Source organism: Zingiber officinale, chromosome 8A (genome assembly GCF_018446385.1).
Source record: "Zingiber officinale cultivar Zhangliang chromosome 8A, Zo_v1.1, whole genome shotgun sequence".
Lineage (NCBI taxonomy): Eukaryota > Viridiplantae > Streptophyta > Magnoliopsida > Zingiberales > Zingiberaceae > Zingiber > Zingiber officinale.
Genome location: NC_056000.1, coordinates 12798686 through 12824522, shown reverse-complemented (window position 1 = coordinate 12824522; position 25837 = coordinate 12798686). Strand labels below are relative to the sequence as shown.

Below are 25837 nucleotides of genomic sequence, written 5' to 3'. Positions count from 1 at the left end.
TTTTTGTTATATACTATTCATTTTCCATGATTTATCAGTAATGTTTGAGAGAAGCAAGAATAATGGATAAATATTTTAGGTCAAAAAAATGCATCTATTATTAAATTTGATATTTACATACACTTTTTTTTTGAATATTTCGATTCGATAAATTGCCTATTAAAAAAATTGACAAAAATGCTATAAAAAAACAAAAGAGAGTAACCGTAGACCGAGTTCACCAGTCTTCTCAGTCGGAACGTATCGAATGCTTTCCCGAATTGTAGATTTCAACTCATCCATCGACTCATCGGCATTCTTCCCTGGATCCGCTTCCAACGGCGGTTATCGATCTCCTAGCCGCTCGCTGCCATGGCCTCGGCTTCCAGATCCGGTTAATTGAAGTCAAGATCAAGGACCACTTTCCTTTCCCCCAAGTCGTTGTTGCATAAACCGTATTGAGATGAATCCCGCAGCGCTCGGCTTGAAGACCCCTGTGCGTCTCCAAGCTGTTTATGCTCGCCACCGACCTCTGCTTCATCCGTCGATTATAGGATTTGGTTCTGTCTCATGCCGTTCGTGGTCTTTTAATTTTAAACGCGGTACGTTCTTCATCTTTTATTGTTCCTTTCATTTTTTTTTCTTTTCCTTGTTCTTGATGTTGATTTGACTACCTTACTCTTATGGATTTGGCAGCGAAAGCCGATCGTACTTTGTTGGAAAGACTCATTTTGGTTAAGGCGGCTGATTCTTTTGAGTCCGAACCAATAACTGAAGATAGATTCGTGCTGTCACAGGTTTATAGTTAGATTCCAGTTTACTATGAATTTACAATGATGCAGTTTTCGGACTTGATGCGCAAGTAGTTTGTTGTTTCCATTGCCTCTTGTCAATATGAGATTTTAAAAAGATGCAATTTTGAATTGATTAGCGGAATATTCATACTTTTCTAATAATCAGCTAAATCTACCCAATCAACTCGAGAGAAGATCTTCATGCTGATTGTTTTCCTCTTTTACATTTTCTTGCAATAAACTATTCTTTGGTAGATTACCTTGCTGCTTTTTTTCTCTCAGGCAGTTCAAAGAAATGAAACTAGCATATTGGAGATCCTCAAGGGAGCAAATTCCATTATCCCTCACATCGTACTCGGAAGTACAGTGTTGGCGCTTATTTATCCACCATCTTTCACATGGTTTACAAACAGGTCATGTATATTCGCACATAAGAACTGTATGCATATTACCACATTGTTGGCTCTCTTCTGTAAGGAATAGTCGTTTAAAAATCTAATCTTTGATTCAGTGAGATGTTTAGATGGTTAAAGAGTGACTAACTTGTGCTGCATGTCTTTCATCTTCATGTAAATTTAGACAAATTTAGACCAATGTTATAGAATAATTTTATTGTTTCTTTTTGTTGAACATGGATCGGTATTTGTTACACAATTTCAAATTTTAAAGAACCACCAATTGCTGGGTAAAACATATGTAGATTACAAATAAAATACAAGATAGAAGTTTGTCAGATTATTATCTTAAGTTATCATTTTGAAGTTGAATAAGTGTGCGCTACATGAACTGGTGATGGCTTATATCCCAATGATGAGAAATTTTCCTACTTTCAGTAAAACATTTAGTGATACCAGATCAACCTAGTTTGTAGGTTCAACTCATCTTAATATCTTTAGGACTAGGTTGATGCCAACAAAATGATTGATCTGTCTTATAAGTTGTGAAGAATGAAGTTTTAATAAGCTTCTGTATAAAAAGTTTAGTGAATGTCTAGCTCGTGGCCATATATGGTGTCAGATCCTCGTGTTGATGGAATTATTACCTGCCAATATCTGATTCAAGATCAAATTTTAAGGTAAGAATTCATTTAGGGTTCTTGTTGATACCTGTCATAATATTATTTAACTGGACGATGCTTAAATTGATGTTTCTGCAAACCATGTATCACAAGTTGCAGAGGAATTTACTTAGGATTCAATTTCTTCATTAGTTCTAGCTTGTTGTGGAATAGAAATTTCCAGAAAGTTTTAAGCTTGATATTTCATGATAATCTCCAAGGGACTATGATTAATGAAACCACCAATAGGATTACTACATGAAATCTTAGTTAATAGAATTACATGATCACACAAGGACTCTTGATTTTATATACCAATATTAAAATATGTTTTTGCTTGTCACCTTGCATTAACAATTTAGAATATGAGTGGCTATGGCGAAAGTTAAAATATTATTTAAGTTTTCAGGGGGGTGGGTGATAATGGTTGAAACCAAAATAAATTCCATTTCGAAAATGGGTACAAAGATAAAATGAAATAAGAAAAAGCCCAAAGATTAAGAACAAAGAAAAATCACTAAAGATAGATGGAAAAAAACTCATTTGAAGCTTGCAGCAGCTGATGAGAGAAGCCATTGGAGCAAGCCGACAAATCTGAAGAGAATATAGATGGACCATGGAAGATGATCAAACTCCATTCAAAGCAAAATGCAAGGATGATGCTCTTAAGCTGCAATGATTATAAATCTAGGCCTTTAAAATGTCAGAGGCTAAGTGGAAACTGTACATAGATCTGGAAAGAAAGTGTGCAAGCCCCAAAATGGTGCTCTACTTTCTCATTTAAGAGTCAAAAAGAGAGCAACCTACAGAGATTGCAAAGCCATAACGTGCCTACAAAAATGTATTGGATGGATGCCTGATGTGACATAAAAACCAATAGAAAATGCAGAAATTCAAAGGAATTTTACATTCCAAATAGTCAAAGCCCAGGTCAGAACACACAATGGTATGTTAAGGACATTGTAGGCAGCCTAGACTCAAAACATACCGAAGGCAGAGAGCTTCGAATACAATAAATTTGTAGTCCCACAAGGTGGCAGACCGACAAAGCAAAGTAAAATCACAGATCAATCAATAGGGACATGATGAGAGAAAATGATGTTCAAGACTAAATATATCCAGTAGACTAGACCAGTGACCACCATATTTATCAATTTATAATCCTTATCCACAAAATTATTTTTAATAATATTGCAGACCGCTACTTTTTATTATGTTCGACTCCCATCATTTTTATTATTCAAATTTGGGTTTCATAACAAAACTCTAGATTGCACAGAAGAATGAATTACCTAGATCACTTAACATTTGCAGGAATCTTATTATGCATGACAACTTTAATTTTGGTTGTTACAAAATTTGTTACTTCTTGTACTTTAATTTTGGTTCATTAACCATGAACTTTTTATAATTACGCTGAGGTTGTTTTCATTGTTGTCCAGGTACTATGCACCTGCACTTGGTTTTCTGATGTTTGCAGTTGGGGTGAATTCCAGTCCCAAAGATTTTGTGGAAGCATTTAAGAAACCAGATGCAATAGCAGCTGGATATGTCGGGCAATTCATCATTAAGCCTCTTCTTGGATACTTATTTGGCATCATTGCAGTTTCTATTTTCAATCTCCCTAATCCTTTAGGTGACAAATGTATATATTCAGTGTTTACTTGTAAATTCTTAAAAACACTTATCCACTTTGCTTCTCAATCAGGTGCCGGAATTATGTTGGTGTCATGTGTTAGTGGTGCACAACTTTCAAACTACGCAACTTTCCTGACAGATCCACCAATGGCCCCATTAAGCATTGTCATGACATCATTATCAACAGCCACAGCAGTCCTTGTTACACCAACTTTATCTTTATTGCTTATTGGCCAGAAGTTGCCTGTGGATGTTAAAGGAATGATGTCCAGCATCATGCAGATTGTAGTTGCGCCTATTGCTGCTGGTCTTCTTTTAAACAGGTTTCCCCGCCTTCTAAATCAGCTTTTCGTATTCATCTCGACTATAAAATCTTGTTGTAACGTTGGATAATTTTTCTTCTTCTGGTTTTGGTAGTATAGGGGTTATTCATGACTGTAAATAATGGTGGAAAGAAATCATGTCATAGAGCAATCCATGCAAATTGTATTCATATGATGAAATAAGAAATGGTGAAAAGTTTGTTAGTTGAAGATGATTCATGAATTTGGATTCCTTCTTTGACTAGCTTTTTTTCATTTTTATTCATAAGTTGAGAGTTAATCTTGTTTCTACATTTGTCCCATGACTCTATTAAGGTTTCTTCCGAGGATCTGTGCTGCAATACAGCCATTTCTTCCTCCATTGTCGGTGTTGGTGACTGCTCTCTGTGTTGGCTCACCGTTGGCAATAAACATGAAGGCTATTATTTCCCCTTTTGGAGTATCTTTGGTGCTGCTCTTGTTTGCATTCCATGCATCAGCATTTATTGCTGGTTATGGTTTAGCTGGTATGTTATTCCATAGGTCAGGAGATGTAAAATCACTTCAAAGAACCATATCTTTTGAGACAGGTAAACCAACATTTCTTTGAATTATGTGTTTCTTGGTAAATCTCACTTGGTCCTTGTCTAGGTTGTAAAATTGCATAGTACCTCTGAACTGTAGAAATAATATCTCTAGTTTAGAGACAATACTGTAATATGTATTTTCTGCTAACTTTTGATTCAATCATCTTGCTGCAGCATGGTCAGAGTTATAATTGAATTTACCCTAATGTTATCCTGTAAAATCGAAGTAGTGATTTGATTAGGTAAAAAATTGTAACTAAAATGGCAAGAGGTCCAAGTGTAATTAAGCATTAATCTACCTTTTTAATCCAGGGATGCAAAGTAGTCTTCTTGCCCTTGCACTCGCGAATAAGTTCTTCAAAGACCCTCTTGTGGGCGTGCCTCCAGCCATCTCTGTGAGTAGTTTCTTATCCTATCCTCAAATCACAGTACTGTGACACTGAGATCATAAATTACACGTATTCAAATTTGAAAATAACAGAACAAATATACAATAAGCAAATCATAGATGAAAATTCCAAGCAAATTTAGTGATTCTGTTTATGTTTCGATGCAGGTTGTCTTGATGTCGTTGATGGGTTTTGCGCTTGTAATGATATGGTCCAAGAGAAAGCAGCAACATTCGAATCCTGATAGTGCACTTGATGTAGAATAAAACATGAAGACCCTGTGCATATCTTGTTGGAGGCTGTCTCTAAGATTATGAAACTGGAAAAAAGCAACCCAGAGATTTGGATGCAATCAATCTCTGGGCTCGTAATCATTTTATACACTTGGATTGAAATTGGTTTACTCAGTCACCTCAAGCTTGTGTTCTTCGCCACCTACTGTTTCTAAATTTTCGACATGTTCCATCTTAAGCTACTGGAGTGAGCATTGCAGCAAGACCCAAATAAGTGCTGTTAGATTTCTTTGCAAGACCCAAACAAGTGTAGATATACACTAGTGTACAATTGTTGAAAATGTTGAATTTGTTCCAGCTGTTGATGAAATTGAGAGAGGTATTTTAGCGATAGCAAGGAAATCTGTGTTAGTGTTGCAACCATGGGTGTTGTGCAACTATTACATTACCTTTTCTTCTTTTAGAAATAAGGCTGTCTAATAAGAGAGCTAGTGACTCTTGTATGATACTAATCATATTCATAGAAATAAGTTAGTTACGTCGTACAGCAGTAGATTTCATCCAAAATCTACTTAACTAACTAATCTTTCATGACAAAAAGTAAACTTAATAAAGATATCTTTAACTTCCAAAAATATGGCAATTTCCTAGTGGAAAGCAACATTAATGCCTAGTCTAGCTGCTACGAAGAGTTAGTGTACCATCTGTCCTGCCAAGATAAAATGTCTTAGCTATTTCGAACTTCAACTTTAGTATTAATGACAACAAAGTCTCTATTTTTGAATAAATTTATCTAAGTCCTTTTGAGAATTGGGACGGTCTAGTGGTTAGTATATAAAATGCTACTAACTTGAAGTTTGGGATTCAAATTTCAGGATAGCCGATTTACGTACCTTCTCCGTGTTAACCTTGGAATGAATTGACTGGGGTGTAGGCCAACGCAGTCACCTTTTGTCAACTTAAATAAATCTCTCCAAATGAAATTTCAATCCAGAAGTCTAGCATTTTAGTTGTCTTTCATTTGGAGGAAATTTTTTTATAAATACGTCATAACTAAAAATTGAACCATAAATATCTGGATGATAACTTGAATATTTTACCATTAACACAATAGATATAAATTTGAATATGAATGCCTAAAATTCTAAGCCCACCTTGTGAGATTAATTTAGTGCAGTGTTTCTAGGCTACGAAATCAACGGTTTCGATGTAATTATGATTATTTTGGTTTTTCTGGTATCCTAATGATGAGTTTACTTCATATAATCAACTATTTTCAGCTTATTAATTTCTTTATATTAAGTATTTATATTTTATTTGAAATAATAAAATTAAATTATTAATTCACATATTAAAGAATAATTATTTGTTATATTTAAAATGTTCTTTATCTATTTTATTATTTCAAAAGTATCCATTCTTGTTCAATAACAAAATAAATTAGACAAAAGAAATAAACTTTCTGGGTGGACAAAGTCGAATGGGACTTGTAAGTCAAAAAGTGAATTTATTAAGAAGAATGGAATAATCTATCTAAGCAAATGAAATATCTATTTATTTCATCAACCAAAGCATAAAAAAAAAAATGTATTCTTAGTTTATTCCATGACAATCTCTACAACTAATTATTATACTACCCTTTCATTCGAAGTACTTGCATTGGCATTCAACAATAAGGAATATCAGTTTCAAAACAATAAAGAAAAAGTACTACAAAAAATTACAAAGACATTCGTTAGCAAAATGAAAGTCTCAATCAACGACCGCTAATGATTTGATTAGGCCATTTATAACCTCTTACAATCCAAAGATCATGCTCTACGAAGACCACCCCAGTTCGCATGCAATTTTAAAACTTGAGATTAAGCAAAGCATGAATCACAAGAGTCCAAGATGGCATCAGTTAATATGCATTCACGGCTTCCATCAGGTAGCATGCAATGCATATCTACACTTCTGAGCAGCAACTTGCGAAGAAAACCCAAGCATAAAATATTTGTAAATCAGATGGTTACAATTATTAAAATGTCCTTGGATTAGTGGGCACGGAATTACCTACTTAGATGGGACTGCCCTAAGGCCCATGATTTTTCAACTTCTCAATCCTCAAGGTTGAGGAATGGAGAGTGGACTGGATGGACAGAGACATTTCCCATTAAGGTCGAGGAGGATAAATATTCCATAGTGCAACGGTGGAGTCTTCTGAGCAGGATGCCATCAGCTTGCAGTCAGGTGAAAATGTAACTGCATTACACTTCGGGAACAATGGAAACTATATCAGGAACTTTTTTTGTTTGCAAACAGTAATTGTTTTTTTCCCCTCAAAGATTGTGTTGCAAAAAGAAATGATGAATTTACGTTGGAAAAAGATCAAAAGCACAAAACAGGAGCCCAAAATCCTACAGACGATCAAATTGATTCCTTTCATATAATAACTTAAGCATAGCAATACTACTATGTTTTATATCATGCATACAAAGATTGATATGATCTATATACTGGTATTATTGTCTCCTTTTGAATACCAGTATAAATGTTTATATGATCAGTCAGTATGCTCTTAGCTTTAATAATAAACAAAATGACATATAATTGGGAGAGAAACTAATAATACTTGATGAGTCAGCCATTCACAAGCAAAGTTAAAAAGTGCAAAAATTATGAAAAGAAATAGATGACCTTAACAGTAGATAAAGTACGAGATAACGGAATAATGTTTTGCCATACCAAACCAGTGTGATACTTGAGTATTGCTAAAGTGTTCCCTTTGCGGTAATTATATACGCGCACTCTGCATTATGAAAAAACATATAATAAAGCACCATAGTGTGCAAAAAAATCTCAAAAAATTAAGGGAATTGCAAATATAGTGTGATGAAAATTAAGAATACAGCAGAATTGACATATTTTAACTATTTACAGGTAGTTTGGCAACCTTGACAGTCATTATGAAGGGACATGTACAGCTTCATGTGATTTCAATTATGCTGATTATTTAAGAATTCATTTTCCTCCTTTGCACACTGGTACTAAGGAAGGGTAAATTATCATAATTTATGATGCTTCATGAACATGCAACAAAAGCAAAATCCTGTCTATTTGGAATAAGCTACATTTAATTCCACCACTGAACTTTTGATCGATTCCATTTGTAAGATTTTGCACCATCTTAATCTATTTTCTTTCATTTTGTCATTTGTTGAAGCTATGCCTAATTGCTCTTCAACAATAGTAGGTGATTTCATTTTATTATAATCCCCCATGTCCAAATCAGCATCTTTGCTATACTAATTCTTTGTATATATTGTTTTCTAACTGCTCAACAAGACCTTCACGAGAGTATCAATATTTTTTTTTTTTAAAAAACGTAGGAATAATTTTGGAGAACAAGGATACCAGCTAACCTGTGATCCCACCCGGCTGTTGCTGCAATTTTACTGTCTGCTCGTATTGCAGTGTCTGCTGTTCCTGGACGATCAACAGTTAATTCTTTCTTAATAGTACAGGCACTCTGGATAGAAAAGAAAAACAACTTGTTGAGGAACAATTAAATCCACCGTTAGTTTAAAGGTAGTAGAAAAGTTCAGATTGTAAAGAGGTTATTCAATCTCAAACTGGTGTATCATAGAAGAGCTAGAGAAAGTTGAGAGTGCCATAGTAACATGTCTGTGTTGCACCATGAAATGGCAGGAAGATTAGCTCTGCTGCAGCATAAAATTTAATGGATGCCACAACAGTAGTGCACTTCATTACAAATTAATACTGATAAATTAAAGAAAGTTAAATGAAGTTCAGAAGCCTGAAATATGAATCGATTTTTGTGCCTTGACCTGACCTACTAAACTGTAATGCCATAACCTGGTTATTGATTAAGGAGAAACGTAGGAAATATAGCAGGATGGTCCCAGAAGAGGAACACATACGTCTGAATATAAGGGAAAATAGTGAATAAGTTTTCAAATTTTGATACAATAGATAAGTTTACACGGACGGATAAAGAGAATGTGAGGTAAATGCTCCATCTATACCACCTACACAGATATGGTTAGAACATAACAGGTCAGCCATATATTATTTTCTAAGCTTATCCATATGTCATTCTAATATTACAATGAGTAAAGATGACTTAGAAGGCAAATACCATTTGATTTAAACTCATGCTCGATAATGCAGTATGAAACAGACCTCCAAGGCAATCCAAATCAATACAGTTGGTTGATCACCAAGTTTCCAATATCATAACAAGGAGGGATATAAATACAGAGAAACAAGTAACAGTATCAAATGCAACATACACCTTTTGATGATCAAGGCTGAATAAGATCACTTGGTTATCAGCACCTCCAGATATGCCACCATTGCATGAGCCATCAGTTGCAAGAGATAGAACTAAAAAAAAATAAAAAAGAGTCAGAATGGTCTTCCAAAAATTTTAATATATAGAAATGCTACTCAAAATAGAATGCAGGGTGCAGTTTTTGTCTCTAGACAATAAAAAATTACTAATGGATTGCAAGATTCATTCAGGCGAAAGGTGATTACTAACCTGCATCTGAATGAAATTTTACAGAAGATAATGGAGACCTAGGCTTCCGTATATCCCACCAAAGCATGCTTCCATCCTCATAACTGTGACAAGGGAAAAAAAACATTAATTTTTTTTATTAGAAGCATCAGTGATACTTCCTCAGGACCTTTTGATGTTTGACAAAATTATTCTGTGTGTGGTTTGTATTTAATGAGTAGGCTGAGTGTGCAGGATGGATCAATTGGAAAGCACTTAGGCATATGTATGCATAGTGAAATAAAATGTTTCCACACAGCTGAGGTCTGTCAGCATAATACAACAGCCTGTTCATTCCTGGAAAAAAAAAAAAAGGGAAAAAAAAAAGAAAAAAAGAAGAAGATACAAACACTCACCCAGACAAAATATTTAAGTGCCCTTGTGACTCCAGTGATGAGAAAGCTTGGACAGCCATACACATTCCTAAGGTGATCCAATAAATCAACAAATCTCAGTTACTCAAGTAATATGACTCTGAAAATTTTGCAAAAAAAAAAAAGATTAGAAAAGATATTGCATGAAATAAATAGCCTTCTAGCATGACAACATTGTGGTATCAAATGAAAATAAAATTTAAAGCTATGAACCTGGCAAATGATTTGAAAATTTGATATGGCAATCAATCATTTAAAGGGCAAAAAGAAACTCAAAAGGCATCTAAAAGCTTCTCCTTGCAGAAACTTCCAGAATCATTGCATACCTCTTTGTTTTATTGGATGCCCTGTGGAAATGTCATCAAATGTCTGGGGCAAGCACATCAACCGCTCTCCATTATGAAGGTCCCAGATCTCAACCTATATATACAGATACATATTTGGAAAGATGTAGACAAGCCAAAAATAAATTACAATAATAAGATATTATGAAACTTGAAATAGCCTGTAAAATTACCTGATAAGATTCTTCACCAGCTATAGCCATCAACATTGGTCCTCTAGTTGTGTTAGAACCTAAACATATAGATGGCATAAGTAACACACTCTCATGGAGTAGGGGTGAAGGGTGGGGAATAGAAAAAATCATAGTAAGAACTATTCATGCAAATGTAACAGACTATTGCACTCCACTAGTAATGCAGAATTGACCTCTAATTGAAACATAGATTTGTGTCGAAAAATATTTACTAGTAAAACTTTAATCCAAGTTTAACTTGTGTATACATTCTAACTAGGAGCACATTTAATTTTAATAGATCGCCATAGTCAAGTGCTAGAATAAAGGCACATGAAAGCACAAAATATTATGATCGTTATCATGTTAGCCCTACTAATTGAAATCAATTATATGAACTGTACCCTTCTACTGAACTCTATGCATGAGATAACACAAAATAGAACAACAAATATGGAATGAACTACAAGGAAAACAGCCTGAGTATCCAACAAAAAATGGAGTTCGGGGAGAATAATACCCTTTGAGGCACAATTTGAATATGTAAAACTGACAATCTTACTCCAAAAGTTAACAATTAATCAACATGCACATAGGCCTAGATTTCAGTCGATATGCATAAAATATCCTCTTCTATAACAAAGATAAGAAAAGTAAATTCTTCATTTTGAGTTTATTGTTGCTAACTCTTTTTTGGTATTCCTCTTCCTTGTTTGATGTGTATATTTGTCATAGTTTCACATCGCCTACCTGGAACATTTATTAGTTGTCTAAGTATATGTCCGTACTATCTTAAACGTGTCTTTCTGAGTTTTACCTAACTAGATACAACTCCGACCTTCTCTCTAATGCTCTCATTTTTTATTCTGTCCATCCTTGCATGTCTACAAATCCACCTTAACATCCTCACCCCTGCAACTCTCATCTTCTACTCATGTGCTTAAGTCATAATCCAACATTCAACACCATATAACATGACAAGTCTAAGAGCCATTTTGTACAACTTCTTTAAAGATACTTTACGATCACATAAAACACTTGATGTCCTCTTCCATTTCAATTATCCTGTTTGAATTCTATATAAGAAATCTCTCTCAATTCTCCATCGTTTTGCAAAAATGATCTTAAATACTTAAAGTTTCAATTTCGGACAACTCGTCATCTCCTATCTTAATAATTATCTCATTACGTTTAATATTGCTAAACTTAAATTTCGTATATTCCAACATTACTTTATTAAGCCTAAAACCTTTCACTTTTATGTTTTTCGCCCAAATGCTAGTTTAATAGTTACTCCTTCACATGTCTCATCTACCAAAATAATATCATCTACAAACAACTTGCACCACGATACTCTCTTAATGTGTCCAATGAGTTTATCCATAATTAGTGTAAAAAGATAGGAATGTAACCCTATCTTTATTGGAAATGGTTCGATTAATCCGCTTGAAGTCTTTATTCTGGTTGTTACATCCTCATACAAATACCTCTCCTTTCTAGAATTCTCTTTATCATAAGTTTTTTCAAAGTGAATAAATACCATGTGTAGATCTTGGTCTTACACTCGATATTTTTCAATTAAGTACCTAACAAAATGTATAGATTCTATAGACGACCTTCCAGGCATGAACCCAAATTGAATTTCGATCGTCATGATCTCCTTAATCTTTTTTTCTATTACTCTTTCCCAAAATTTCATGGCACGACTCATTAATTTAATACTCCTATAGTTTATACAATTTTGTATGTCTCACTTATTCTTATATAAGGGAACTAAAGTACTTACCCTATCAAACATTTTTTTTATTTTTAATATCATGTTAAATAATTTTGTAAGTCATTCAATACTTTATTTCCCTAGACACTTCCATACCTCTATCAAAATATCATCTAGTCCAACGACTTTCCCATTTTGCATCTCATTTAAATCTTCTTCTACTTCAAAAATTTGAATTCTATAATAAAAATTTAAATTTCTATACTCATTTGACCTACTTAAATTACTTAAGTTAAGTTGGTCACCTAAACTTTCATTATTAAAAAGTTGATGAAAATACTAATTCCACCGCTTATTTCTCCATCATTTATTAATATCATATTACATTCATCTTTAATACATCTTATTTGGATAAGATCTCTTATCTTCCTCTTTCTCACTTTACTATTCCATAAATGTCTTTTTCTTCTTCTTTTGTATTCAATTTTTGATATAACCGTTCAAAAGTTTTATTCTTTGCTTCATTCACTATTTTTTTAATATCTTTCTTGGCTATTGTATTTTAAGTTTTTCTCATTCTTATAAATATATAATTCCTTATTGGTTGTTCGTTTTTCCTTCACTTTCTCTTGTACTTTCCGTTATATAAACTATAAAAGGGCACAATTGAATCCTTCATATAAATCAAAGGGATTTTATGTTTTAAATTGAATTTGATGGTGAGAAATGTTAATGATATAATAACTAAGGATGACGAGATTTCTAGCTAACCGGCAAGTGCAAATCCAAAGGATCAATAATGTAATCAAGTAGAGTAATTTTGAAACTCCAAAAATTCATAGTAAACAGAAGTATCCAAGTAATAGTAACAAAGTAGTGATACAATATATACAGTGTTCTAAAAATCGGCCTCGACGCCCGCCTAGGCGCTAGGCACTAGCCAGCCGCACCGAAAACATGCTAGTCAGCCAACCTAGGCGACCTTGGTGCCCAGGCAAGATTAGGCGGCCTAATCGCTAACCAATTGGTCGAATCATCTAGGCACGGCGGAAATAGTTCAGGATTTTCATGATTTTTTTTAAGTTTGGACTTAAATTTATAGCTCAATTAAAAAAAAATGTAACTTTTTTTTTTTGTATTGGGCTTAAATTTTATAAACCCTAAACTTTGGTCCAACAAGAAAATTGATTTATTGGTTTGCCCTAGTGGTTAGCACCAAACTTTATCTTCATCACACTGAGTAACCAGAGCTAGAGAAATCATAGCAAATGAAGAAGCCCACATTTATGAGAAATCAGAGAGTTAAAAAGCTAGAGAAATCGATTTGAAGAAAAATTTATTATATGATCTTTCCTCAACTAAGCGACTTGGAAGCGATTAAATTGAAGGTTGGCCAAAGTCTCATCCTTTAGAAACGTCATTTTATAAGACAACCCCAAAGAAGCTCTAGATTGAGAGAACTTCACGAGACTTATTTTGCATCTGAAGAAGAAGAGGATCACAATGATAATATTGAGTTTGTGTCCGATGAAGAACAAGTTGTTAAAAATTATAAAGAAGATGTAGAATAAATTTGTGATATTTATTAGTTGTGTAATTTTGAACTAATTTTAAATTTGATGTTATTGTGTTATTATGTAATTTATGTTGACACTGTGAAATCCGCCTAATGGTGCCTAGTCCCCGTCTAAGCGGCCTAGGCACTAGGCATTGATCTAGCGCACGACTAGTGCCAAGTGAATTTTAGAACCTTGAATATATATATATATATATATATATATATATATATATATATATATATATATATATATATAATTTTCAATTTGATTTCTACATTTCTTTTCTGTATCCGGTTCCTCTTCCTTTTGGCCTTAAATAAAGCAATGTGCTAGGAGGCATGGGAGTTAAATCACTGAAGAATAGGACATCAACTAAAAGGCAGCAAACCTTCAATCGGGGTTGAAGATGTCTCAGCAGGATGGTGTTCTGGAGACACTCTATATCTCTTCTCCAAGTCATGATTGCCATTCTGATCTTCATATCCTATAGTGGAACAAGCAGATTTGCAATCTGTTTGATCAGTTTGCCCCACTAATTTCACGGGTGCAGAGGATTTCACTAAAGAAAGTTTGCAGAAGTGATATGTATTGGTCCTAAAGGCAACCAAAGGGTCCCTGCGAACATAATACCTCTATCAGTATGAAATCCTGTATCCAACCAGCTCCAAAACGTTGCACGAGGATTAAGCTTTGAACATCAGGACAAACTGAATAGTCAAGGAAAATAAGAACAAGGAATTAAGCGATAGTAACAATGACCTGGAGAGACCAGATTCCTCAACCTGCCAGCATTTGCACATCCCATCTCTTCCCTGACTACGTAGGATAGAGAACGGCTCATAAGTCTCTTTCACCGATCGGTGCAGATAGATTACTAGAGAACGAAAGAGTCATAAGACCAAAATAATGAGAGGTACCTCACAACTTTATCCTCGATACAAGGGCTAGTAGCAACACTGTAGACGCCTGCCGCTCCGCCGTGAGCCCTAGAACCCTCAAAGTGAACCAAGATGACGAAATTCCATAAAAGATGGTCATATGACATCAACGCGCGAGAGAGACGCTTTACCAGGTAGAGGAGAGCGTCCGATGCTGCACGGTATCCCAAATTCGCAGCTCCCCATCGGCAGCACTGAAAATGAACGAACCTTAGGGTTGAATAGGTCGTCGTCCTTCGGAGAAGAGATAGAGGATTAAAAAACGGAGCAGAGGAAAGACGATAGACTACCCGGTGAAGAGAAGCGACCGCGAAGAGTGGAAACAGGCATCCATGACTTGAGCGCCGTGACCTCGCAGAACCGCGACCGGATCGGGCGGAGGTCGCGGTCTGCCGCCGTCCCCTCTTGCGCTGACGAGACTCATGGTGCGCTGCCGGCAAAGGACACGGAAGAAGTGACTAGAACCGACTCTAAACCACCGATCGCAGTCGTGGGAAGTTTGAAATGGTGAGGTCCGACTGAATCAAAAAGGACTTAAGGTGACCTTTCTAGGCTATGTTTTTTTAATTAATTTTATAATTAATCTTTATCATTTTAGTCGGATGAAACGTCAAAATAAAAATAAAAATAAAAATCACAAGGCAAAGAAAATATATAGTAAAGATTACTATACTTGGAGGGATAATTGTACAAGATAAGAGGATCAAATATAGTAAAGAGCATTTTCATAAGAAAAATAGGAAAAGTATAAAAAGAAAAACGAAAAAAAATAGCATCGAATCATTCACACGATTATAAACATTTAGAAACAAATAAGAAAATTCAAATTCAAATTTAAATAAAGACATTCTCAATATACATAAATTATATTTTAAATTTATTTGTTAAATAAATTAAGAGACAATATGATCTACCTTTAATCAGGTAAAATCAAGACATCTAAACTATTAAAAAAACATTTTATATAATATTTTAAATTAGAATATACTTTGAATTAATTGGATAAAATTTAAACACCTAAAATATCAAAATAAGATCTATATATTCATGTAACATAGAGATTGTTCCTAATAGATATAATATAAAATTGGTTCCACACTCAAATATATTTTAGGATTAAGTTAACTTAACCCAATTTAAGATGATAGCAAAGACTAGAGGTGAGTAAAAATTAAATAAAATAAAATAAATCGAACTAAGTTTAAAATTTAATTTGGTTTATTCAAAAATTTAGTTTTTTTAAATAATTAATTCAATTCGATTTTAAAATTCGATTTTAAAATTTATTATTCGATTAAACTGAATATATTGAATTAACCAAAATTTTTAATCAAATTGAAATTTTAGACCCCATTTTTAAAACCGAAACCAAATTTTATTTTTAAAAATTATTTTTTTTTAAAAAAAATAATTAATTTATTTTTTAATCAAATTAATCAATATTTTATCAGATCGATTTTTTTAAAAAATAGATTAGAAAAAAAAAATATTTCAATTCCATTTCATTCTATTTACTACACATATTTACCCCAAATGATAGTGATAAAGAACACCTAGGAAGGTCACATGGACATGTATGTGGGCATTATAAAAGGTCATAATGGATACATTAACTATTTTGTCGTTGGATGTATCTCATCTCAATTCAATATTAAACTACAATAACTTAATTTTTATATACAAACTGTTTAGCATCGTATTCTGAACAATTCCTTGTGGATCTTAAAATAAATTAATGCCGATACATGTTCTGATATTTATATATATTTATACTTTATATTTCTAATATTTTTTTAATTTAATAAAAAAAATTTTATGATATCAAAAATATGATTATTTTTCTCTAACCTAATTTTTCTATCGCCCCTTGTTGCTACTTCCTATTATTATTTTCTCTTACTGTTGTTGTCGATTTTGACATCGACGTCCTTTTCTATTGATTTTGGCGTCAACGTCATTTTTTTGCCAATTTCACCGTCGACGCCCTGTGTTGTCGATTTCGGTACCGAGATACTTTTCTATCCATTTTGGCACTGAGATCTTTTTCTACCAATTTCGGCACGGACGCTTTGTGCTGTCTTCTTCGTGTGATCATGGGTTATCCTGATACCAATTTTCACGGATTGTCACCATGCCTGCTCATTATTCGTGTCAATGTATTCATACAGTTTAATTATTCTGAGTATTATTAGTTCTGCCACCAAGTCTGGTCGTACAGATACTTCATGAAAATATGATCTGTATATGTTAGAACAATTTCAACAATTCCTTACTTCATAGTCGCCCGCCATGTCGGCTTCCTCTCGTATAGATTTGTCATCGTTTGGTATTTCAAGTATATCTCCATCCTTGTAGATTTTAGACTATGGTACCTCCTATCATATGTAATCTAATTTATCATCTTTTGTTTATTTTTCTCCTAGTTCATCTATATCTATTGTGACTGTTGATGGTACTCCTATGTCATTAATAAGTATTGGTTCAATTGTTACATCTTGTTTATCTCTTACTGACGTTTATTATATTCCGAGTCTTACTTTAAATCTTGTTTCTGTTAGTTAATTATATGAGTCTAGACACTTAATCTCTTTTTCTTCATCCAATTGTTACGTTCAAAACCTGCGATCTTAGAGGCTGATTGGGATAGGTCGTAGGTAATAAGGACTTTATGTTTTGGATCAACTCAAAGTACAAGAAGTTATAGCTTTGAGTGTAGATTTATCATATTTTTGTCTAAGTCGTTCATCTTCTATTTATTTGTGACACTCGTTTAAGTTATGTTTTAGCGTTTCATTTGTAGTTTTTAACTTCTACAAGAGTATTAGAACCTTTAAAAAGTTCTGATATTTTTTATTATAATGGTTGTAAACTGACCAAATTTACCGTCTTATCATTTTCTAAAAGTCTTTCAGATCTTATCTATTTTGATGTGTGGAGACTCTCTCCTATTCCTACAAAAGGGGTCAAGGTATTATGTTTATTTATTGATGATTACGCTCGTTACTTTTAGATCTATCTTATGAAACACTTGTTTAATTATATTACCATTTTCAACAATTTTAGAGCTTTTATGAAAACTCAACATTCTAATGTCGTAAACTGTTTTTATTGTGATTTGGGAGGGGATGAATACACTTTGAATCATTTTTCATATTTACTCATCAAACCTCATGTATAGATACTTCTGAACAGAATGGTGTGACTGAATGGAAACATAAGCATCTTGTTGAAACAACCCGTTCATTTTTATTGTCTGCTAGTGTTCCTAGTGTCTTTTAGGGGAGAACAATTCTTACCACTGCTCATATGATTAATAGAATTCTAATCTCACATAATTCAGGTTTGTCACATTTTAAAAAAATTATATGGGGATGCTTTTGTTTATTCCTCTTTGTGTGTTTTTGTTGTACTTGTTTTGTCCTTCATCTACATGTTGAGCGTAATAAGTTAGCCCTTAGTCCGCTCTTTGTGTCTTTTTGGATTATAGTGTTAGCCAAAAAGGATATTATTGTTTTGATCTCGTTAGTCAAAAATTGTATGTCTCTGTTGTATTTCTTGAGTATATTCGATTCTTTTTTATTCCTGCTAGTTCGCATAATATGACAAAGTCAAATTTGTTTTGCATTGATCCTTTTAATATCGACACCAAGGAAGTTTCACTCATAGCTTCTGCTAGTAGCTCAACTGAATCTAGTACTTTAGTTCCCGAGATATTCGCTCCACATGCTTCTCCTTCTGCCATTACCTAATCATCTCCTGAGGTTGCGGATGATCATTCTCTCTACCGTCATCAGTCCACTCGTGTTCATAAGTTTACTAAACTACCATATTTTACTTACTTTTATTATTCTCATTTTTTGCTTCATTTGTTGTATATGTTCATTGTCTTTGTAAGCTTGTATCTTATAAAGAAGTCGTTTATAATACACTTTGGTAGAATGTTATGGCTGAGGAACTAACTGTTGAGCAATCCCAATAGTTCGTGCGACCATGTGTTTTGATGTTTGGGCAAAGGGTTTAAGTTATGTTCACCCTTGTATTTAATATATGTATTTGAGTTGTCCAGGTTCAAGTTGATGGCTTCGGGTCCGGTGAAAGATGGAGCATCCGAGGGACTGTAAACAATGCAGCAGGACAAGGGTCGAGAGAAGCAACTTCGAGGCATACGCAAAGGATGACATTGGGACGAGCCGTGGGCTTGGGTGCATCCGAGGGACGAGAGCCAAAGGAAGTAGGCTTGAAGGCAAGAGGTCAAGGCTGCAAAGAAGCGTCAAGTGAGTCATAAAGGTGAGGGTTCAAGTGTTGAGAGACTATACTCGGGGTACCAGTCGACTGATGGAAATAGCAGTCGACTGATACAGTCGACTAGGAGTGAATAGAATGTCTCTGTTCGCTCGGCCAGTGTAGAGCAGTCGACTGGTACTTTCACCAGTCGACTGATATCGAACCGTTGGATTGTAACAGTCGAATATGCATAGAGGGCAGTCGACTGGCACTCTCACCAGTCGACTGTAGGCGAGATTTTCCAACCCGTGGCCTATATAACTAAGGCTTAGAAGCTTGGTTAAGGTTGACGAAATAGAAGTGGTTAACCCTTATTAGTAGTCTACCTTGAAACTGTGATTGGTGTGCAGTGTATTGATCAAGGTTGTGCGAGGTTTACTCCACCGAGAAGGAGTTCGTACTAGCCAAAGTTTCGGGGCTTGATCCATCGAAGGATCACAGGGATCATCCACCTTACGGATAGCCGTGAAGTAGGAGTAAGTTATCTCCAAACCACGTAAACAAACATGTTAGCAGTTTGCATTTCCTTATTATCTTTAGATTAGCTTTCTTGTTTATATTTGTATTTGTTCTTATATTATTCCGCTGTGTAACTAATGAATACGTAGGAACCAATCGAGTTGGGGGCGCCGTCTATCCAACCCCCCTTCTAGCCGGCCACACAAGATCTCCCAAGAAATGGTATCAGAGTGAGGTTGCTCTCCATTGGACTAATTGCCAAGGAAGCAAAAGATGACCAACTTGATAACACCTCCAAAGTTTGAAGGAGGAAGCCTAGGGGACATCACATTTTGAATAATAAAGATGGAAGTCTTATTCGACACGATTGGGACACAATGATGGCGATCAAGGAGTCGTTCGAAGTTCCAAGAGACAAGAAAGGCAAGAGACTCCGACCATGACATTGGACGGAAAAGCAAACCTCATGATCGGAGACAAACTCAAAGGCAATATTAATTTTGGTAGATATTTTGCCTTCTAACGTGATAAGTCGTGTAGGTGAATACAAGAACACCCCACGAGTTGTAGAGCAAGGTAAAGATGGTTTTAGGTGAACATGCCTACACATGAAGAGGAGAAATCCGAAGAAAGGAATGAAGTGGCTCAAATGGAGGAGAAGCAACCGGAAGATGACGTGTGTTCAACTTCCGAGGAGGAGAAGGATGAAGAAATGTCATCCACAAGTATGGATGAGGAAACATCCTCAAAGTTTGAAGAAGAAGCCAAGGCAGATGAAGAAGAGGTCTTGGAAGTAGTCAACCTAGTGAGCATCTTTATCGAAGAGAAGTCAAAGGATCACATTGTGTGTTTCGGTTGCAATGAGAAGAGGCATTATAAGAGTAGATGTCCCTTGCTCAAGAAGGTAACTCCTAAACTCATTCAAGTTAATTTGAGTACTAACAAGGGTTGTAGGAATGAAGAAGCCCAAAAAAGGAAAATGCGCATTGTGTGCTTCACGTGTGGGGAGAATGGTCACTACCACACCAAGTGCCCCAAGAAGGGAGAGCTCAAGAAGTTGGAGCATTTGAAAAAATAAGAAAAGAAGAAGAGGAGCTCGAGTCGAGGGGGAGCTTCAAGGGTAAGGGAGGTATACCTCAATTTAAAGTGTAATTCAAATTTTAAATTCTTATACTCCCATACATGCTAGGAATAATTTTCATTATTTACCCATGTAAAATTTTGGCTTTAGATATCATGATAGAAATATGGTCAATGTAGATCATAACTCTACGAAACTCATTCATGATAACTCTAGAAATGGTAGACCTAAGGAGAACCTAAGCAAAAATCTCAAGAAGGGGAGACACATGCCTAAGAAGGGTAGGTCTAGGAATGTCCATGGTGGACATGTTGACTCTAGGTTTAAGAACCTAGAAAGGGAAAATCAAACTTTAAAGGTAAAGCTTGATAGTTTGGAGAAAACCCTAGCTAGATTCATGGTTGGATCTAGAGGGTTAAGTTTGGTGTTGGATAGTCAAAGATCCAACAATGACAAATCATGTTTGGGATACCAATCTAGTGTCTCCAAGGCTAAGGGAAAGTCTTATGCTAGGGTTACATATGACTATAGCAAGGAAAAGTCAATAAATGGCAAGGGAAGTCATTTAATGGTAAGAAGAAATTAACTAAGGACAAGGTGTCCAAGGTTAAAAAAAGGTTAGGTTTGTAGGCCAAGTGTCATCGGAAGTGCACAGATGTGGCCTAGCAATTGTGGATGAATCACCTAGGGAGGTGGCTAAGGCTAAGAGCTTTAGAGGGAGCTCAAAGAGTCAACTTAAGACCCATGGCCAATGGATCTCAAGTGGAATTTACTTGGGAGTCTAGATTAGGACATGGAATGTGCCAAGAGGTTTGGAGATGGATTTGAGTCTCAACCTTAGGAAATTAACACAATTGGGAATGTGTTTCATGCAAGAAATATGACATTGGGCCAGGGTTATATTGCATGATAATTGGTTTTGGATGTATAGATGTCATATAAACCAATGTTAGGGATGCATTGTGATTTAGTATGGGCAAATACATCAAAAGGAAGCCAAAACTAAGACTTTAGTGTTAGGGTCAAAATGTGCTAGAGGGGGTGAATATCTCGTCGTGCGCTCGTCGTCTTATCGTCGCTTGTTTTTTGGTGATGATATACGGCGGAAAATACAAGAAACACAATTACAACGCTAACACAAGGATTTATTTGGTATCCACCTCAAGAAGAGGTGACTAATCCAATGATCCACACACGACACGTACTCTCCACTATGAAAACACTCCTCTACAGTAACTACCGAAGGCGAAGAAGTCTGTACAGGACTCACACACAAAGATACACAAGAAGAACAAACTACAAGCTGATAAAACAATAAACCTTACAAGATTTACACGGTAGAAACCCTAGCTTGCCTTTCTTCTTGCTTGTTGTTGCCTCTTGAACCTTGGAAGTGCACCAACACTTCCAAGAGCCTCCAAGAACTAGTTGTGAGCTGTGGAGAAATCGCTGTGTGCGTCCGAGATGAATCGGGTGAAGAACTACTAAAGAAAACACTCACAACGGCTTTATCCAGCGCTAACGGTCGGATCCCAATCGATTAGATTACTCCTAATCGATTGGGAAGGCTTTGGATCGATTGGTCGATCAATCCAGAGTGCCTCTGTGCTCTCTGGAAATCGCTGGAATCAATTGTCCGATTGATTCAAGGCTCTCCTTGTAAAATACCGGAAAATAGGCGAATATTAATAAGGGATTTTTCCGAAATTTTTGGAGATTTTTCGAGAATTTTTCGGAGCTCGTACGGATAAGTTTACGGGGATAAAACGGGACCCGGGGAAAGCATGTTTAGGCTACCCGTTTAAACGAGGAATTGTTTATTTTATAAATTCCTTTTTCCTTTTTCTTATTTCTTTTCTCCGGTTTTTCCCTTGACGCCGAACCCATACCCGAGCCCGCTGCTCCTTCCCTCGCGCAACCGAGCCGCCGGTGTGCCCTAACCGCCGGCCCAGCGGTTCCTCCCTTCATCTTCTTCTCTTCTCGGTGAAGCCGAGCCTATCCTCCCGACGCCACCCATGCCCTAGCCTCTCCTCTCCCCATCGCGCCGATTTCTTCTTCCTCATTCCCGAACCCGACGCCGAAAAACTCTAACCGCCGGCGCTGGCTGTTTCTCCCCCCCCCTGGTGTCCTCACCGCGCCTCTCTCTTCTTCTCCTCTTGTGCCCTAGAGAGCAGCGAGCCACCACCGCCGCTCCTCTCCGTTGCACACCGCGAGCCGACTTCCTATGCCCTATCGCCGGCCTTCTGCCGCGAGGCTGCCCCCCTCTGCCGTCGGCGACGAGCCACCTCTCCGACTCTCTCTGTGCCGGCGACCGAGCCTCCTTTTCTCCTCACGGCAGAGCACCACTCCTTCCTTTACTGTGCCGTGCCTAGTTTAGGTGCGGCCGAGCCTTCCTCTGTGTCCTAGGTTCCGGTTGAGGTAAGTTTGGAATGTCGATTTTTGCATCTTCTGTTCTTTATCCGAACAGTGTAAATCGTTCCCAACTAAGAGTTGTTTTGTTCTTGATCCTGTTCTGGACAGAATCTGTGAGGTGGATTTTAGCAGCAAAGCTTTTAAAGTTTCAGCAGCAACGATCCTTGCTATTGAGCCACAACGATTGTGGTTGAGGTATAGTGTAGGAATTGATCTTTGTTGTAGATGAGAAGTGTTAGCAAAAATTGTTAACTTGGGTACATGTGTTTGTTTGGGCAGCAACCCTTTGATTTACAGCAGCAATATATTTTTACTAGCAGTAAAGTTTTGTTTTCCAGCAGCATCTTGGTCCAGCAGTAGTAAGATAAGGGTTTAGTTTATGGATTGAGTTGACACGCTTTTGATACATGTTGTTTTAGGTATGAAATGATACATACATAATTTGGTTATAGGATGATACATTGATGGCGGATCCTTATTGTAGATTGAGTTGGTTTTAAATGAATCTAATGGAACGATTAGGGTTAAGACCATTAACCTTAGTCAATGGTTAGAATTAATTTTGGGTAGGCAATTGGTGATGTTAATTAGGGCTTTCCATGATATTAGTTTCGTGGATTTTATTAAGCTATTTAAATTCATTTGAATTGTAGCTAAATAAAATATATCTAAATGTTCAACACAGGACTTTGATTCGGGACGGTATCTCGACGAGTATCTTGATTACCGGATTGGACCACTTTATTGGAGGCGGGCACTTTGACTTATGTCTTTTGATATGCATAATAAAGTGTTTAACATATAGCAAGAATTGTGTTTTCCATTTGATTCGGTTGGTCGCTACATGATCTGTTACATGTTGTTTGTTTATTTATTATGCACTGCATGTTATTATTTATCTGACCATACATGCTTTCGGTAGTGACCCAACCATATGATACATCATGTTCAGGACCTAGGGTTTATATGATACCCTATCTGTTTGTGTACCTTCCATCTGATACATTGACTTGTGGTACACCTTTTATTTATGTATGGATCTTGCTATGCTATTCATGATATTGCCATGTTTAGAGTCATGCATCATCTAGCATGATTGCATGTTGTGCGGTTGTCTGCTCCATTATTGTGAGCGCATCGCCAGTTACATGTACTGCACACACCACCACCCATGGATTAGTGGTATATCAGGCAGGTGTGTGGCGGTTCTGCTGTTTGGCTCCGTTGGTCTGAGGACTCAGCGTGGTAGCCGGCAGTCAGTTCCGCTCTGTTTGGCTCCGCTGGCATTTAGTGTAGCAGCATAGTAGCCGGCAGATGGTGGACTTTGTTTGGCTCCGTTGGTCAGGTGACTCAGCGTGGTAGCCGGCAGAGATATCCTCTCCGTCATTGTGTATCGGGAGATGAGAGCATTGAGCTCCCCCATTTATGATTTGGGGTCAGAGGACAGGAATACTCCAACAGCATTCCGTCCACTCGGTCGCTCATCAGGAGCGGTGATGTCAAAGTGCACGGTCACCATATGCATTTATTGCATTTATTGTTTATGATTGCTGCATTTACTTGCTGCATTTATGTGGATGCATATGATTGACATGCATACAGGATTATGACTTCCCCGGTCTGACGACCCTGTTACCTTTGTACTTTGATCCCGGTTAGTACAGTTATCTCCTGATCTCGTTTCAGTTGCATTTATCCTTCTCATATTCAGGAGACTGTACGCATGATTAGTGTTGTCTGTTATTTGTTTTATTATGCATATCAGTTGTACCTGCTGAGTGTTGGACTCACCCCGCCTCCATTGTTGATATATTTTCAGGTTGAGGCTGTCCGGAGCAGTTCCAGTCGCTGGTCCCCACAGCACGTAGTGCTAGTCCATCTGCTGGTCTTTGAGTTGTTATTTTATTTTAGCTTTTCTCTATCAGACTTTGTTTTAGTCTTGTTTTGGATTTACATATGGATATTGTATGAAATCCTTCCGTTTGATGGACTTTTGGTATGATTTGGATTTTATTCTACTACATGCCTGCCTGGACGGCAGAAGAGATGAGTTCGTCGGATTTGAGCTTTACGAGTGTAGTTGAGTAGGGTGGATTTCGAGTCAGAGTACAATCATTTGTGATTACCATTATTAACTGTGTGGTTGTGATAGCCAGAGGCTGAATATCTATATAAACTGCGTGGTGATTGTTTTTATTTGTGTTATTATTCCAGCCGCATGTGGCTGAGGTATATAGTGTTTGTAGAAAAATTTCAGATTGTCCGCCGTACAGGGGAGATGCTGCCGAAATTTCTTCGGACAGAGACTCCTCCGGGGCGTGACAATTTAGTGGTATCAGAGCCAAGTTTTGCGATCGTTGTTTTCGTATTTTGGATATTTGGGATAACCTGATACCAATTTATATGGTATCAGAGCTCCAAAGTTTGGCGATATTAGTTGGGTTTCCATGTGTTGGATTTTTGAGATTTATCTGATACCAATTTATTGGTATCAGAGCAGGGTGTGATACCTGTTTTTAGTATTTTGGACATTTTTATACTAGCCCTAATTGCGAGACATATTGGTCTAGGCAGTTATTTTGGGTTGCACGGATTTTTTTTTTTTCGTTTCGATTATGTTATGGACTTCCGTTTTGGATTTATATGGATTTCCGGTGTTTGTTCTTTCTCGTACGGAATTTCGAGGTCATTTTGGGGACTGGACAACGACGGAACATCTCCAGACAGCAATTAAGTATTATGTCATTTTGGTAATTGTTTATACCTGTAGTAATATCTGTAATATAATTTAACAGATATGAGGCGATCTACACGTATTGCTACGAGACGTGGTGCTGGACGACCACGTTCGAGGACCGCGGGATCTCTGGATACGCCAGAGATGCCTTCTGTTGATGAGCCTGTCAGTCAGGGACAGACTCAGCCTACTGTGGGTGCGTCGGGCTCTCAGACC

The 25837-nt window shown here is 36.4% G+C and overlaps 2 protein-coding genes across 11 annotated transcripts; one reads left to right on the top strand and one right to left on the bottom strand.

Moving 5' to 3' along the window:
- Window positions 1–205: 205 nt before the first annotated feature.
- Window positions 206–5491, top strand: LOC122012534 (probable sodium/metabolite cotransporter BASS5, chloroplastic). Its single transcript, XM_042569097.1, has 8 exons — window positions 206–581; window positions 676–776; window positions 1056–1186; window positions 3273–3466; window positions 3539–3791; window positions 4107–4360; window positions 4670–4752; window positions 4914–5491. Exons 1-8 carry the CDS (start codon window positions 443–445, stop codon window positions 5010–5012), a joined length of 1254 nt encoding a protein of 417 aa, XP_042425031.1. The 5' UTR covers window positions 206–442; the 3' UTR covers window positions 5013–5491.
- On the bottom strand, window positions 4662–15152 carry LOC122012535 (protein DECREASED SIZE EXCLUSION LIMIT 1-like). Of its 10 annotated transcripts, none has more exons than XM_042569104.1 (14): window positions 14939–15152; window positions 14780–14842; window positions 14628–14696; window positions 14470–14526; window positions 14099–14325; window positions 10435–10493; window positions 10244–10337; window positions 9900–9966; window positions 9526–9608; window positions 9277–9368; window positions 8384–8490; window positions 7707–7770; window positions 7035–7233; window positions 4676–4796 (listed from the first exon to the last, which is right to left on the bottom strand). In XM_042569104.1, the coding sequence occupies exons 1-13, from the start codon at window positions 15070–15072 to the stop codon at window positions 7135–7137; spliced, it is 1215 nt and encodes a 404-aa protein (XP_042425038.1). In that variant the 5' UTR covers window positions 15073–15152; the 3' UTR covers window positions 4676–4796; window positions 7035–7134. The 10 variants fall into 10 exon arrangements, with proteins under 10 accessions (XP_042425039.1, XP_042425042.1, XP_042425038.1 ...); XM_042569100.1 differs by lacking the exon at window positions 4676–4796 and adding an exon at window positions 6624–6960; XM_042569098.1 differs by lacking the exon at window positions 4676–4796 and adding an exon at window positions 6624–6946.
- Between the last annotated feature and the right edge of the window lie 10685 nt (window positions 15153–25837).